The 15,228-nt window shown below is 46.2% G+C and overlaps 1 protein-coding gene across 2 annotated transcripts in view; it reads right to left on the bottom strand.

Moving 5' to 3' along the window:
* Window positions 1–15,228, bottom strand: part of CCAR1 (cell division cycle and apoptosis regulator 1) — a 111,369-nt gene that overhangs the window by 53,439 nt on the left and 42,702 nt on the right. For both annotated transcript variants that reach the window (XM_068257674.1, XM_068257675.1), the window contains 5 exons: window positions 11,979–12,092; window positions 9,282–9,448; window positions 8,413–8,623; window positions 6,016–6,099; window positions 3,395–3,580 (listed from right to left, as the gene is read on the bottom strand). In XM_068257674.1, coding sequence (XP_068113775.1) covers window positions 3,395–3,580; window positions 6,016–6,099; window positions 8,413–8,623; window positions 9,282–9,448; window positions 11,979–12,092 — 762 coding nt within the window. The remainder of the gene's footprint in view (window positions 1–3,394; window positions 3,581–6,015; window positions 6,100–8,412; window positions 8,624–9,281; window positions 9,449–11,978; window positions 12,093–15,228) is intronic.

Raw genomic sequence — 15,228 nt, 5'->3', positions numbered from 1 at the left:
CACATGTGGTACCGCCGTACTCAGGAGAAGTAGTATAATGTGTTTTGGGGTGTATTTTTACACATACCCATGCTAAGTGGGAGAAATATCTCTGTAAATGACAATTGTTTGATTTGTTTTACACACAATTGACCATTTACATAGAAATTTCTCCCACCCAGCATGGGTATGTGTAAAAATACACCCCAAAACACATTATACTACTTTTCCTGAGTACGGCGGTACCACATGTGTGACACTTTTTTGCAGCCTAGGTGCGCTAAGGGGCCCAACGTCCTATTCACGGGTCATTTTGAGGCATTTGTTTTCTAGACTACTCCTCGCGGTTTAGGGCCCCTAAAATGCCAGGGCAGTATAGGAACCCCACAAGTGACCCCATTTTAGAAAGAAGACACCCCAAGGTATTCCGTTAGGAGTATGGTGAGTTCATAGAAGATTTTATTTTTTGTCACAAGTTAGCGGAAAATGACACTTTGTGAAAAAAAACCAATAAAAAATCAATTTCCGCTAACTTTTGACAAAAAATAAAATCTTCTATGAACTCGTCATACACCTAACAGAATACCTTGGGGTGTCTTTTTTTCTAAAATGGGGTCACTTGTGGGGTTCCTATACCGCCCTGGCATTTTACGGGCCCAAAACCGTGAGTAGTCTGGAAACCAAATGTCTCAAAATGACTGTTCAGGGGTATAAGCATCTGCAAATTTTGATGACAGGTGGTCTATGAGGGGGCGAATTTTGTGGAACCGGTCATAAGCAGGGTGGCCTTTTAGATGACAGGTTGTATTGGGCCTGATCTGATGGATAGGAGTGCTAGGGGGGGTGACAGGAGGTGATTGATGGGTGTCTCAGGGGGTCTTTAGAGGGGAAAATAGATGCAATCAATGCACTGGGGAGGTGATCGGAAGGGGGTCTGAGGGGGATCTGAGGGTTTGGCCGAGTGATCAGGAGCCCACACGGGGCAAATTAGGGCCTGATCTGATGGGTAGGTGTGCTAGGGGGTGACAGGAGGTGATTGATGGGTGTCTCAAGGTGTGATTAGAGGGGGGAATAGATGCAAGCAATGCACTGGCGAGGTGATCAGGGCTGGGGTCTGAGGGCATTCTGAGGGTGTGGGCGGGTGATTGAGTGCCCTAGGGGCAGATAGGGGTCTAATCTGATAGGTAGCAGTGACAGGGGGTGATTGATGGGTAATTAGTGGGTGTTTAGGGTAGAGAACAGATGTGAACACTGCACTTGGGAGGTGATCGGACGTCGGATCTGCGGGCGATCTATTGGTGTGGGTGGGTGTTCAGTTTGCCCGCAAGGGGCAGGTTAGGGGCTGATTGATGGGTGGCAGTGACAGGGGGTGATTGATGGGTGATTGACAGGTGATTGACAGGTGATCAGTGGGTTATTACAGGGAAGGACAGATGTAAATAATGCCCTGGCGAATTGATAAGGGGGGGTCTGAGGGCAATCTGAGCGTGTAGGCGGGTGATTGGGTGCCCGCAAGGGGCAGATTAGGGTCTGATCTGATGGGTAACAGTGACAGGTGGTGATAGGGGGTGATTGATGGGTAATTAGTGAGTGTTTAGAGGAGAGAATAGATGGAAACACTGCGCTTGGGTGGTGATCTGATGTCGGATCTGCGGGCGATCTATTGGTGTGGGTGGGTGATCAGTTTGCCCGCAAGGGGCAGGTTAGGGGCTGATTGTTGGGTGGCAGTGACAGGGGGTGATTGATGGGTGATAGGTGATTGGCAGGTGATTGACAGGTGATCAGTGGGTTATTACATGGAAGGACAGATGTAATTAATGCACTGGTGAATTGATAAGGGGGGGGGGGGGGGGGGGGTCTGAGGGCAATCTGAGCGTGTGGGCGGGTGATTGGGTGCCCGCAAGGGGCAGCTTAGGGTCTGATCTGATAGGTAACAGTGACAGGTGGTGATAGGGGGTGATTGATGGGTGATTGATGGGTAATTAGTGGGTGTTTAGAGAAGATAACAGATGTAAACAATACATTTGGGAGGTAATCTGACGGCGGGTTTGCGGGCGATCTAATGGTGTGGGTGGGAGATCAGATTGCCCGCAAGGGGCAGGTTAGGGGCTGATTGATGGGTGGCAGTGACAGGGGGTGATTGATGGGTGATAGGTGATTGGCAGGTGATTGACAGGTGATCAGTGGGTTATTACAGGGAAGAACAGATGTAATTAATGCACTGGCGAATTGATAAGGGGGGGTCAGAGGGCAATCTGAGCGTGTGGGCGGGTGATTGGGTGCCCGCAAGGGGCAGATTAGGGTCTGATCTGATAGGTAAAAGTGACAGGTGGTGATAGGGGGTGATTGATGGGTGATTGATGGGTAATTAGTGGGTGTTTAGAGGAGAGAATAGATGTAAACAATGGATTTGGGAGGTGATCTGATGTCGGATCTGCGGGCGATCTATTGGTGTGGGTGGGTGATCAGATTGCCCGCAAGGGGCAGGTTAGGGGCTGATTGTTGGGTGGCAGTGACAGGGGGTGATTGATGGGTGATTGATGGGTGATTGACAGGTTATCAGGGAAGATAGATGCATACAGTACACAGGGGGGGGGGGGTCTGGGGGGGGGGGGGGGTCTGGGGAGAATCTGAGGGGTGGGGGGGTGATCAGGAGGGGGCAGGGGGCAGGGGGGGATATAAAAAAAAAATAGCGTTGACAGATAGTGACAGGGAGTGATTGATGGGTTATTAGGGGGGTGATTGGGTGCAAACAGGGGTCTGGGGGGTGGGCAGGGGGGGGGTCTGAGGGGTGCTGTGGGCGATCAGTGGGCGGGGGGGGGGCAGATCAGTGTGTTTGGGTGCAGACTAGGGTGGCTGCAGCCTGCCCTGGTGGTCCCTCGGACACTGGGACCACCAGGGCAGGAGGCAGCCTGTATAATACACTTTGTATACATTACAAAGTGTATTATACACTTTGTATGCGGCGATCGCGGGGTTAACATCCCGCCGGCGCTTCCGTACGGCCGGCGGGATGTTACGGCGGGTGGGCGGAGCCAGTTGCCGGGGGAAGCGCGCGTCATCAATGACGCGATCGCTCCCCCGGCATGCCTAAAGGACGCGCCGCCTGAAGGCGTATTGCGGTCCTTTAGGCGTCCACTTTGCCGCCGCCCATGGGCTGTGGGCGGTCGGCAAGTGGTTAAAGTGATTGGACCCAAAGGGGCTCAGGGCTAGACACTTGGAGCTCTCATCATTGTCAGTTAGCAGGCACAAGTTCTTAGCGCTCACTATGCTACTCTGAAAAGGCATGCTAACTCTGATAAGGCACGCTAATTGTTATAGTGAATCAACCCGTAAGTCTCAAGCAACCAGAAAGCACACTTCTCTGGCATCAGCCGATACCCGTTGGTGCCGGATAACCGAGACTCTACAGTACCTCTTTATCATCCTCTGATTTTCTTTCTTCCTCCTCATCTTCCGCTTTGTCACACTTCTCTTGCTCTTTCTGCTCCTCTTTTTGTTCTTCAATACGAAGCTGCTTTGTTAAACGAGCAATCAGTTGCGATTTCAATCCTTTAGAGCTAAGAGTTCTGCTTTCTAGCTCCATTCTCAGATCGTTTACCTGGATAACAAATTGCCACACAAAGAAAATGACTGTGAATAAAAGAATTAAACTGGAATTCTAGTTCTGCGATAATTCCTCAAGTCAGAAGTTTCCACTAGGTACATGTAATTTTCTGTACACAAATACGCACAGCAATGATTTCCTATGGGCTCGTATCCAATGAATGCGTAATTCCCATAGGAGGGGGAAAAAAAAAAACAAAACAAAAAAAACCCTTAAAATAAAAATAAAAAGATACAACCATGTTACTATTTTTGGACGTCACAATCAGAAAAATTGTGTGATTTTTCGATTTCCACACGCGTTATCACATACTCTAACAGTAGCAATAGTACTTACTTTGTAAAACTCCAAAATGTTTTTGTGCATGTGCTACTTGGCATTCACATGCAAATTTTGCATCCCCAAAAAATGTGCATGCTTCTAGTGGAAACATAGCCTAAATATAAAGTAACAGCCTCTGCAGCAAGAAATAAGGCTCATTTCCACTGGGTGCCACATCAGTTTCCGAATCACACTAGGCAGCCATGTTACTGGGAAACTGCCTCAAACTCATTATAGCCGTGCCATGAACGGCTATAGGGATTCAAAATGCGTGAAAAAAAAGAAAAACTGCTGCATATTTCGCAGTAATGGAAAGTGGCCAATAAGCAGTGTAATTTTTGTGGGGTTTTTTTTTGGGGGGGGGGGGGGGGGTGTTGGGTGAAGTGATTGTAGGGCAGGGTCTTCTAGATATTACTATTAAAAAAAAAACAAAAAAAAAAAAAAAGGTTAACGAACGAGATAGGGACTGTAGGTTAATTCTTAACCTGATTCTGCTCTTAAGTCGGAACACTGTTCCATCTCTGTCCCCTGTGCCCCCCTGGGCCTCCAATGTCCCCCTCTGACCTCTGTACCTGCTTATACAAGTTTAAAAGCCATTTTTACTCTGAATTTTTTTTTAAAAATAGATTTTCTGAAAAAACTACAAGTCCAATTTGAAAAAAATTTGGGGCACGTTCCCATAGAAACACTTAATCCATGCGGTTCGTATCGGCGGGTCATTCGTAAGTCGGGGACTACCCGTATTATTTTTTTTAGAGTTTAATACCACTGTACAGATTTTCCTGACTTGGAGCTAAACCTTGCTTCTTTAGATAAGTGCAATCAAGAGAATTCAAGGTACTCCAACTGTACAGAAATCCAAATCAGGATTATCCCACAACTTGCAGGCGCAGCTACATTAACCTGCTGGGCGGTATGGACGAGCTGGGCCGACTTTGATGAAATAAAAAAAGGTACACACGCAGCCGGCACTTTGCCAGCCGCGTGTGCTACCTGATCGCCGCCGCAGCGCGGCGATGCACATGACGTCACTCCGCTCGTCGCCATGGCTCTTCGGGACCCTTCTTGTTACTTCTGATCGCCGGAGGCGGTCATAAGTACGCGTCAGGAGCGCCCTCTAGTGGGCTTTCTAGTGTGAACAATAGCAAGCAACTTTCTTTTGGTTGTTTCACAACAAAAGTTGTTTGATAATTGTGCTGCATAAAAGACCGCTGTTGAGCGTGTGTATGGGGCTTAAAAAGACAAACAAAATTTTGAGCCTTATTTCTTCTATCCTATAAGTTCCTATGCCTGTTCGAATGTGGTCTGTCTTACTGCAGCCTTTTCTAGTTGCACGGTCTCTGTAATAAATCTTATCTTCTTTCCTCTGTCGGGCTCAGGCTGGAATGTGTGGAATGTGCAGCACTGCTTGTCATTGGCAGAAGCTTTACACACCCTCTCCAAGCTCTGCATGAGTCACACAGTAAGCTGTTCTCAGCCTATCATACTCTGGTTAAAAGCCATGCCTTGTTTGTAAACACTGCCTAAAACTGTTAATTACAAGCCAGGATTGCAGCAGGGAGTGGCAGAAACAGCACAGAGGGGCACAGGAGAACATAATGAAGAGAATGGAATGCTTTTTATTGCAAGAATTTTACAGTACAGATTCTCTAAGGGCCCATTCACACCTGAGCGGGAATCGCACGATTCCCGCTCACGGCAAACCGCTAGCGGTTCTGCAAGAACCGCTACACAATGTAGCGAGTGGCAGTGTTCTCACTGCCGCGGTTGCGGTTAGCGATAACCGCAACCGCGCTGCATGCAGCGGTTTGCCGGCGACGAGCGTTCTGCGATTTGCGATCGTGATAAGGGTGCATAGCACGCTAATCGCGATCGCTCCAAACCCGCCGCAGTGTCCAGTGATTTTTCCGCGCTGATCGCGGGAAAATCACTCCCGCAGAACGCCGGCGGTAATCGCCGGCGTTCTGCGGTTTTAAGTGTGAACGGGCCCTTAGTCTAGTCATATTTTTAGAAAATACAAGTTTGCTGCAAAGCAAATAAGCCAAGACAACTATATGCACACTCCACATCTCATCATGATGGTACGGTAATAAAGAAAAGGCCTTCACCTTCATGACCTTTGGATCGAGCTTTGACCAGTGAGTAGGAGTACAAATTTCCTTGGCAACCCCGTCCTCTTTGTCTTCTTCTTCCTGATGGAAACATACAGCGGGGAGGTTAGTAAGCCACTTTTGGAGAAGTAAACTGTGTCGCAGGTCCGTGCAAGTAGCATGGTCACAATTTCTCATTGTCTTCTCCTAAAGCTTTGATGAGGCACATACACACGTTCTAGCACTTTCACTGACCACTAAGTCAATCAAAGCCAATCTGTGAAACAAAGGGAGGATGAATAGGAAAAGTAATACCAATAAGCCCAGACACACTGCTTGTCTTCAAAGACTCTACAGTGTGCTTAGCCACATAGGTCTGCAATTAAAGCCACCCCGTGTTAATTTCAAATATTAACTAACAATCACAAGGTTCATCATTACTTTTTTTATTTCCAAGATTCAGGGATGAAAATGGTAAAATGTGAGCCTTCATTGAGATGGTAAAGATGGCGAATAAGGGTCAAATGTTTCTTAATACAACTGACCCAGCAAACTACTTCTACTACAGTAGAATCTCGTTTATAGTAAACTAGATATAGCAAAACTCCAGTTATAGTAAACTAACTGTCCAGGACCCGGCCAAGCACCACTGTAAGTATACAGGTGTGACGCCAGGTATAGAAAAAAAATAAATTAGACACAATAGAACTTTGGTTATAGAGAACATGCTTTTTGGCCCCTGCGGTACTCTGTCTCTGGCTATAGTGGAAGCTGGGACAGCACATGTGTCAGTCAGAGACCCATGAGCCACTGGGATTCTGCGTGAGGGGAAGAAAAAAAAAAAAAAAAAAAAAAAAAAAAAAAAACATCCTGCAGTCTCAACCATGTAGCAAAAAACAAATAGAAAAAAAAAAACTTTAGAAGAAGCGACAGATAATCTGCCTGATTAAAAACAAAAGCCGGCACTGTGTGCGAGTACGGCATTAAGGCCACTGTTATGTATAAATAGGTACAGTAGTGCCTAGATATATGTATAGATAAAGCTTACTGAAATACTTGAACAGTTTTGATCTTTTTCACCACATACTGTACTGTTACCGATAGGTGTCCAGTTTGTAAACCAGTATAGTTTAAAAAAAGACAGAGCTCCATTTTAAAGATACAGGACTGGGGTGGGGCTGGTGTCTCAGGGTTAAATAACTGATCAGGCATAATTCCTCCAGGGAGGTGATCACTCCGCCCCCTCAGATTTGTGGCCGCGGTGAGTTTTCTTCCAAAATCTCTGCCGAGGCTCTGCGCCCCCCCCCCCCCCCCCAGCTCAACAACCAAGATCTGGTTGACTGCCATGCTGGGAGCCAGGGCAGCCATCGGGGGGTGGGGTGGGGACAACTGACACTAGAGTGAGGGGCCCGGGTCCTTCCCCTCCAACACCGTGGCATTAAAAAGGACATACGAGGCGAAAACATCATAAAAAATAAATATCTTTAAATGTCAATGATGCTGCTGGAAGGTGGTCTGTGCTTTAATTTAGGCTGTGGCTGCCTCTGAATGGCCACTAAACACTCTGTTCCAGGCCCTGACCGCCTCCCAGGTCGGGATGGCTGACTCGGATACTGTGCAGTTTGCTATACAGACGGCCAGGAGCGCTCTGCACAGGCGCATTATGTAGTTGTGACATTACAACTGGCCTAATGTGTGAGGGGCCCCAAAATTTCTGATGGCGGCCCTGCTGGGAGCAGGTTGTGCAAATGCAGGTAGAGGTTTCAGATGAGCTTCGCCAGTCTTCTGAAACATGGCCACCACTGGGTTTTCAAGGCGGGGGAGAGCAGAGCAGAGCATCACCTGAGACCAGATTACATCAGATCAGGTAAGTATTGAACCCTGAGATGCCCAATCCTGCAGCATTAAGACATCGCCTCTCTTGACAGGCGCTGTCTCTTAGTTTGCATTTCCAATAAAATGCCACGTAAAGGAAAAAAAATAAAAAAAATAAAAAAAAAAAAGACCCCCAATTATTCACTAAATTAAGAATCATGGAAGCCAATAGAAAGCTCAAAATGTGATCGACATCCAGCATCCACCCAAGAGTAACCACTACAAATTACAACATTTTTAGTTTACTATAATTACTACAGCATACTTATGTGCTGGAGTATGATAGTAAACTACTTTGTCAGGGTTCCAGTGATGTTTACTATAAAGGGATCCTACTGTATCGGCAATCACAACACAAAAGGATAAAATGATCTATAGAATTATGATATACATAAGATTGTTCCATGTTAGGAGGCTGGTATAGGTGAGCCACACAAGGAGTGTTCCCTGGGGTAGTGTGTTTAGTGTGTGCAGTGCATTGTGCCTGTGTTCCTGTGCCTGCGAGAAGCGGAAATAGAAAAAGGGATTAGCATTCAGTGCCTGTTCTCCATCAGCTTCCTTGCGTTCACCCTGAAGCTTCTCGGCCAGCTGCTGCTTGTATCCTCGGCACAGGTTTTCCCACTCTGAGCGGGTGGGAAGGCAATGCCAAACATCCGGGAAAAATAAAACCACTGTCTCCACATGAGCAGGAACCGAGCGCCCCTTGTGGCTCTCCTCGGGGCGATGGTAGCGAATCTCTGCAAAACGATACCTGTCGCAAGGGAAGAAGCATGTTGGAAAAACAAAATTCTAGAAACGCATGGAACACAAGAACCTAAAAAAAGTTTTCTTGCAGCACATCAAGAACAGCTAGCTGAAGGGTTGTCTACAAAAAGAAAATAAAAACACAATTATATAAAGGCCATTGATTTTCTTCAGGTAAGTCGAAGCATTGTTTCGATTACGGCGAGAATTCAGAAATTAACTGTTGAAAATGATAAAAAAAATTGGTTACGAGAATTTATATCTAGACAGAATTACGCATGATAAGGCATGATAACTCCAGGCAATTGATTTCAACAGAGCAATCAAATTTTTTTCAAAGTAAAAAGGTCAACAAAGCTCGAAATACCATTAGAAAATACGGCAAACACAACTGGGATTTTTTTTAAAAACACAGCAAGACGAAAATCTTCTGGACGATCTGTAGATGAGCATGAAAAAAAAAATAAAATAAATAAATCTCCACACACACACTAAAACATATTTAACATTAATTAAAAACGGCATAAAGCTATATAAAATCCCCACTCCTGCTTTTGTACCTGATACGCATACCAAATACGGCAACAGTAGAGCACCTGCATAGCTTGAAGGAAGGGAAGCCGTTGATAAGTGGGGACATGTCCCGGTGTAAGAAAGGTACTTACCACTGCGTGCACAAGCTCAGGTCAATGCCAGTCAGCGCCTTACAGCAGCGCACAGCAGTTTTGATGAGCACTGAAGGATCTTTGTCTGGCTCGGGTCCATCCATAGAAGGAGACCAATGTCCTCCAATTGCCATGGCCTCATCCTTACCCTTCATTCCCACTAAAAACTGGAACGGGAAACACAACTGTAGGATCATCAGCCAATACTTTAATAAGCTCACAAATAAAAACAAAGGGTAGGAAGTAAAGAAAACACAAGGATTCTAAAGTACTGACATTTTAGTTTTGTAATTTTTAGTGGTTAAAGAGACTCTGAAGAGACTTTAAAATGGCTTTTTACCTATATATATATATATATATATATATATATATATATATATATATATATATATATATATATATATATATATATATATATATATATATATATTCTACATGGGCATGTTTGCCCCTGCTAAAAACACCACTCTCCCGCGGCAGAACGAGGGACTTTACCCCAAATCTCCCCTGCAAAATACACAACTTTCTTGGTTGTGGATTTTACTGCTGTTGGAGGCAGAGCTATGAGCTGCAGCTCTGCCTCCATGCACGTCTATCAGCGGCAGATCTCCGCCACCTCCCCGCCCCTCTCAGTGAAGGAAGACAGAGGGGCGGGGGAGAGGCGGAGATACGCGCTGAGAGGCAGAGCTACAGCCATTAGCTCTGCCTCAACCAAATCGCTCCCCAGGCACCAAGGAGGGGATTTGGGGGTAAAGACCCCTCGTTCTGCCACGGGAGAGTGGCGTTTTAGCAGGGGCAAACATGCCCCTGTTGAATATAAGGTAAAAAGCCATTTTTAAACTCGCTTCAGAGTCTCTTTAAAGTATTTTTTCGGAAGCCATCACTAGAGGGAGCTGTGGAGGAGAGAGGTATGCGCCCGCTACTGGAATCGCAGGATTAGGAGAGACAAGCTGCCGCTGCACTTTACAATACACACAGAGTACAGGGGTCAGAGGAGGACAATGCAGCAGGCGATTGTATGTCAGGGACTCCCTGACTTTGGAATATAAGATGAAGGGACTTATCACCCTTTTTGGGGGTGAAAAAGTGCATCTTATATTCTGAAAAATACAGAACTCTTGGGTGGATACTAAAGGTCAACCACATTATGAGCTTTCTATTGGCTTCCATGATTCTGTGATGGACAACATACCCACTGCACAGGTGCGGAATCTCCAGACCAAACTAGGCGCTTCCTTTTACCTGTACTCAGATTTCCTACAATTGTTATTTTTGCTGTAGACTGTGAAAGAACAGGAAGGTTTACCATTCTAGTCCCAGGCAGTCTGTGCATTCTGAGTAGGTGGTGGCTGGAAGGTGTAATGGTTAAGGGCTCTGCCTCTGACACAGGAGACCTGGGTTCAAATCTCGGCTCTGCCTGTTCTTATTCATGCCTTTAGAGCGCACCCTAGTGGCTGCTGCTCTGTCGCTTTGAGTCCGCCAGTAGAAAAGCGCAATATAAATGTTATTTGTCTTGTCTAGATAAAACTAACTGACCTTGCTTCCGTACCAAGCAAGATGTTCATTAGAATCATCAGAATTATGTTCTCTAGAATCTGTCTTAAAGGACAACTGAGGTGAGAAGAATATGGAGGCAGCCATATTTATTTCAGTTTAAGCAATACCTGTTGCCTGGCAGCCCTGCTGGTCTATTTGGCTGCAGAAGTGTCCGAATAACACCAGGAACAAGCATTCTGACAATGTCAGAAACGCCTGATGTTCTGCATGCTTGCTCAGGGTCTATGGCTAAAAGTATTAGAGGCAGAGGATCAACAGGATAGTTTGGAACCTCTCATCACTGCCAGGACGCAGATCGCCACAAGCTACCACCACTATGCCACTGTTGCACTCAGCTGTATAATGACAGCTGAGCGCCAAGCACCAGTCAGTGATTGCATACGAAAAGAGGGGAGGGGGGATTTTGGTACTTAAAAGGGAACCTCTGACGCCATGAAGGAAAGATCTGATACTTGGGGCTTCCTCCAGCCCCAGAAGCACTGCCAACTCCCTCAACATCCTCCCGAGTGCCTCCATTCAGCTGCAATCAGCCCTGGTACCTAGCTCAGCCATGCCAGTTGGGCTCTTCTGCGCATGCACGGACCTCTGAGCCGGGCTGAGACAGTTACCAGAAGTGACTGCGGCTGAACGGAGGCACTCAGGAGAATGGCGAGGGAGTCGAATGTGCTCATGAGGCTAGAGGAAGCCCCTGGTAAGTACCAAATCTTTCTTTCTTGGTGTCTCAGTTACACTTTAAAGGTAACATGAAGAGAGAGGGAGCTGTAGGCTGCCATATGTATTTCCTTTTAAACAATGCATATTGCCTGGCAGTCTCGCCGATCATCTGCCTCCAAAATGGGTAGCCATTGACCCTGAAAACGCATGCAGATCAGATATTTCTGCTGCACGGGCGTGGCTGTGCTCATGCATGAAGAGGAGCAGTCGTGATGTGCAGGAGGGTCCCAGGCAGTGGTAGAGGTTGGTGTGGGAAGCCTCTGGAGGATGCAGAGGCTTTTCTCTCCTTCGGTAAGGCCTCGATTTTTGACCAGAGGTTCCCCTAGGGTTCACTTTAATGCCTTTATAGAAATTACTCGTACAAAACAGAAATGACCGTAGTCTAAAATAAATAAAATCAAATTATAAGGGCTTGTTCGGTTTTACCTTAATTAGCCTTGCTGGATGCTGAAATCCTTCTCTAACTTCCGTGGGGTCCTCAGCGAGTGCACACGACTTGTGGTATAATTCTTCTATAGACGGACTTGCCAATAACATGACCTAACACAAGGAAAAAAGTAAAACCAATGTGAAGGATTATAACCCACAAAAAAGCCTAATGTATAATCTGAAAGCCAGACACTTATTTTATATTCATACTAGACCTAAGGCCCGTTGTGTGGCCTCCCTCACAACCCCCCTCACCTCCCGCCCCTGTCACCACCACATGTCAACATGCATGTGCACGGCACACACACGCCCCCTGGCCCAGTCCTCCTCCTGTCCCAATAGCCACCCGTGTGCCTTGCATCCGCGGTTCGGCAAAAGCATGGACACAGGAGGAGGAGGACACAGGAGGAGGACACAGGGACACAGGAGGAGGACGTTATAATTTAAGTAGCCCTCAGTTATTTGGACTGAGTTTTAGGTAAAAGGCTTGTTCGCAGAGTATACCTTTAAATAGAGGTTTTCGTAATGCAGGCAGAAGCATCTCAGTGTCTGCTTGAAGCAGATGATACAAGCAGATACTGAGAAGATGTTCCTAGTCCAAGGTTGTAGGCCTACACTGCCCCAGACAAATGGACTACGGGAACAATCAACATGGGCCATATTTATAAAATATAGCATTCCGGCAACTAGGGCATAATATCTTATAGAATATTAATTGAGTAGGTGTATGTCCTGACACCACGAGGGGTCTAAGCCAATAGTCGGTTCTGGGGGAGGGCTCAGATGAGGTCACATTTAACTATTTCCTAGTCAGTATTAAATGGCCGGATGGGCCAGCGGAGCGCATTCTGACTCTTACTTTTACGCTCTCCATCTACTGACTTCTACTGACTGGAACCATAATTATTTCCTTTCTTTATGTAAGCTGATATGATGTATGCTATATACATAGGTAGTCTAGAGGATGTAACATAGGATAGACATAAGAAGATGACCTGATTACCTTCAACAGGAAGGTGATCAAGAGCTCGTAACGCAACCTGAGAATTTGCTTGGCTAAGATGTGATGAACTGTATCTGTATATCTGTTTTCTGAATAAACAACTTGTACTTTGAAGACGACTGAGAACGGTCTATCTCCAATAAGGCTTGCTGTGTGAGAGTCAAGTTATCTCAGTCTGTGAGGTGCAAATCTAAGAAGTTACTGGTGTCGAATCAAAAAGGTGAATTATAACTATATTATATATAAATATAATTATACATACAGGGGCACAGGAGGAGGAGGACACAGGGACACAGGAGGTGGACACAGAGGTTTTATTAAGTAGGATAGCATCTTCCACAGCACTTTACAGAATATTTATTCTTGTCACCACCTATTCCTCAGAGGATCTCACAATCTGAGACTAGCTCACAATCTAAGGCCCAGTCTACACCCCAAATCCCAATTGCCTAGCAACTCTGATCGAAATTTTGCATTGCCATTTTTCATGATTTTCCCAGTAAATGAGAATCGCGATGAAATCGTTGGGAAAACGTTGCATGCTGCACGACTGCAATTGGCGAAAATCGTAACTCCCGCCGTGTGAGTAATCCCATAGGATTACTTGTGTTGCAGCACTTTTCTGATTACCCACAAGCATCAAAGTGCAAAATGTGGGGCTGAATGCACCAGAGTGAGAACAGGGCCTAATCCCCACCCATAACCATATGTCCATGATAATCGCAGGCCAAGTTTGGTAGAAGGCAATTAATCTATCAGTACGTTTTTCGGGTGTGAGATGAAACTGGAGGGCCCGGAGGAAATCCACATAAAGGGAAACCAGACAAACTCCATGCAGATAGTGTCCAAGCCCAGATACGTAGCAGGAACCGAGTGCTGCATGGTGAGAGTTTACTACGTCACAGTTCATGTACCATAGTCATTAATATTAAACCTCCCTGGCATTATGATTTCCAGATTAAGGGCCCTTTTCCACTAGCAATCGCTAGCGTTCACGCTGAACGCTAGCGATTGCTGAATCGCAATTACAGGCGATTCCCCGATGTTCGCGGCCGCGATTTTGCTATGCTATGCACTGCATAGCAAAATCGCGGCAAATATCGCTCCGCAGCGCGTTCGCGTTCCTGGCAAAAACTAATCGCGGTAGTGGAAATGACCTACCGCGATTCCTATGTTAAAAAGCAAACCGTAGCGATTGTAAAATCGCTAGCGGTTTGCGTTTTTGCGATTCAGCCAGCGCTAGCGGTTTGCGCTGGTGGAAAAGGGCCCTTAGGGTCTACAAGCCGTGCTATTTTTTCACAAGCTTTTAGACCCTGAAGACAAGGAAAAAAAATACATACCACAGAGAGATCGGCAGCAGCTCCTGCATATAACTGACTCAGGCTCGGGATTACCGCTCTAAACTGCAGATTTCCATCCCAAGCCTGACTTGAAATGATCGCTAATGAGGTTAAAGAGTACCTGGGATAAAACTGCCTAAAGGTGGCCACACACAATACAATAAAATGATCCGATTTTACGGCAATTCGATAAAAACGATCGTATCTCCCGGAAGAAAGAGAAAAAAAAAAATTAAATTCGAAAGCTTTTTTTTTCATTCGACTGAAAAATCCGATCGGATTTCCGGTTTTCTTCGATTTTTATTGATCCGGAATGCCAGATATTTTTCTTCAATCTTTCTAAAGATTGTATGGTGTGTGTTAGATTGTCAATTTATTAATATACATACCCTAGCAATTTTGTCAGCGTTTCCAATCATTTTTTATCATAATTGGGGAAAAATTGAACATACGTGTGTGGTACACATTGGTCATATTTTTGAAATGTTACAGTCAGAAAAATTGACTGCAATTCTTAAATTGAACAGATATTTAAACAATTGTATGGTGTGGCCACCTTAAAGGACTTACGAGCCCAAACTGTCTAAAAAAGCAAAGTACCTGTAAGCTGTTTAAATGCACGGAGGACGCCGTCCGCGCCCTCCGTGCAGTTCCGCCGGGTCCCCTTCCTGAGATCGCCCCCCGCGCCGACCCCGACCCCCCAGGCCGGGTCGGGCTCTCGTGCCGCTCTCAATATGGCCGCTTCCATTGGCCGCGGCTGCGCAGTCCGCCTGGCCGCGAGTGCGGCTGCGCAGCTCTACGGCCAACCCCCCGAACCACGCACTGTAGCGTGGATCAGAGGGGTTGGCCGTAGAGCTGCGCAGCCGCACTCGCGGCCAGGCGGACTGCGCAGCCGCGGCCAATG

Source organism: Hyperolius riggenbachi, chromosome 10, assembly GCF_040937935.1.
Source record: "Hyperolius riggenbachi isolate aHypRig1 chromosome 10, aHypRig1.pri, whole genome shotgun sequence".
Lineage (NCBI taxonomy): Eukaryota > Metazoa > Chordata > Amphibia > Anura > Hyperoliidae > Hyperolius > Hyperolius riggenbachi.
This window is presented reverse-complemented; position numbering and strand designations above follow the sequence as displayed.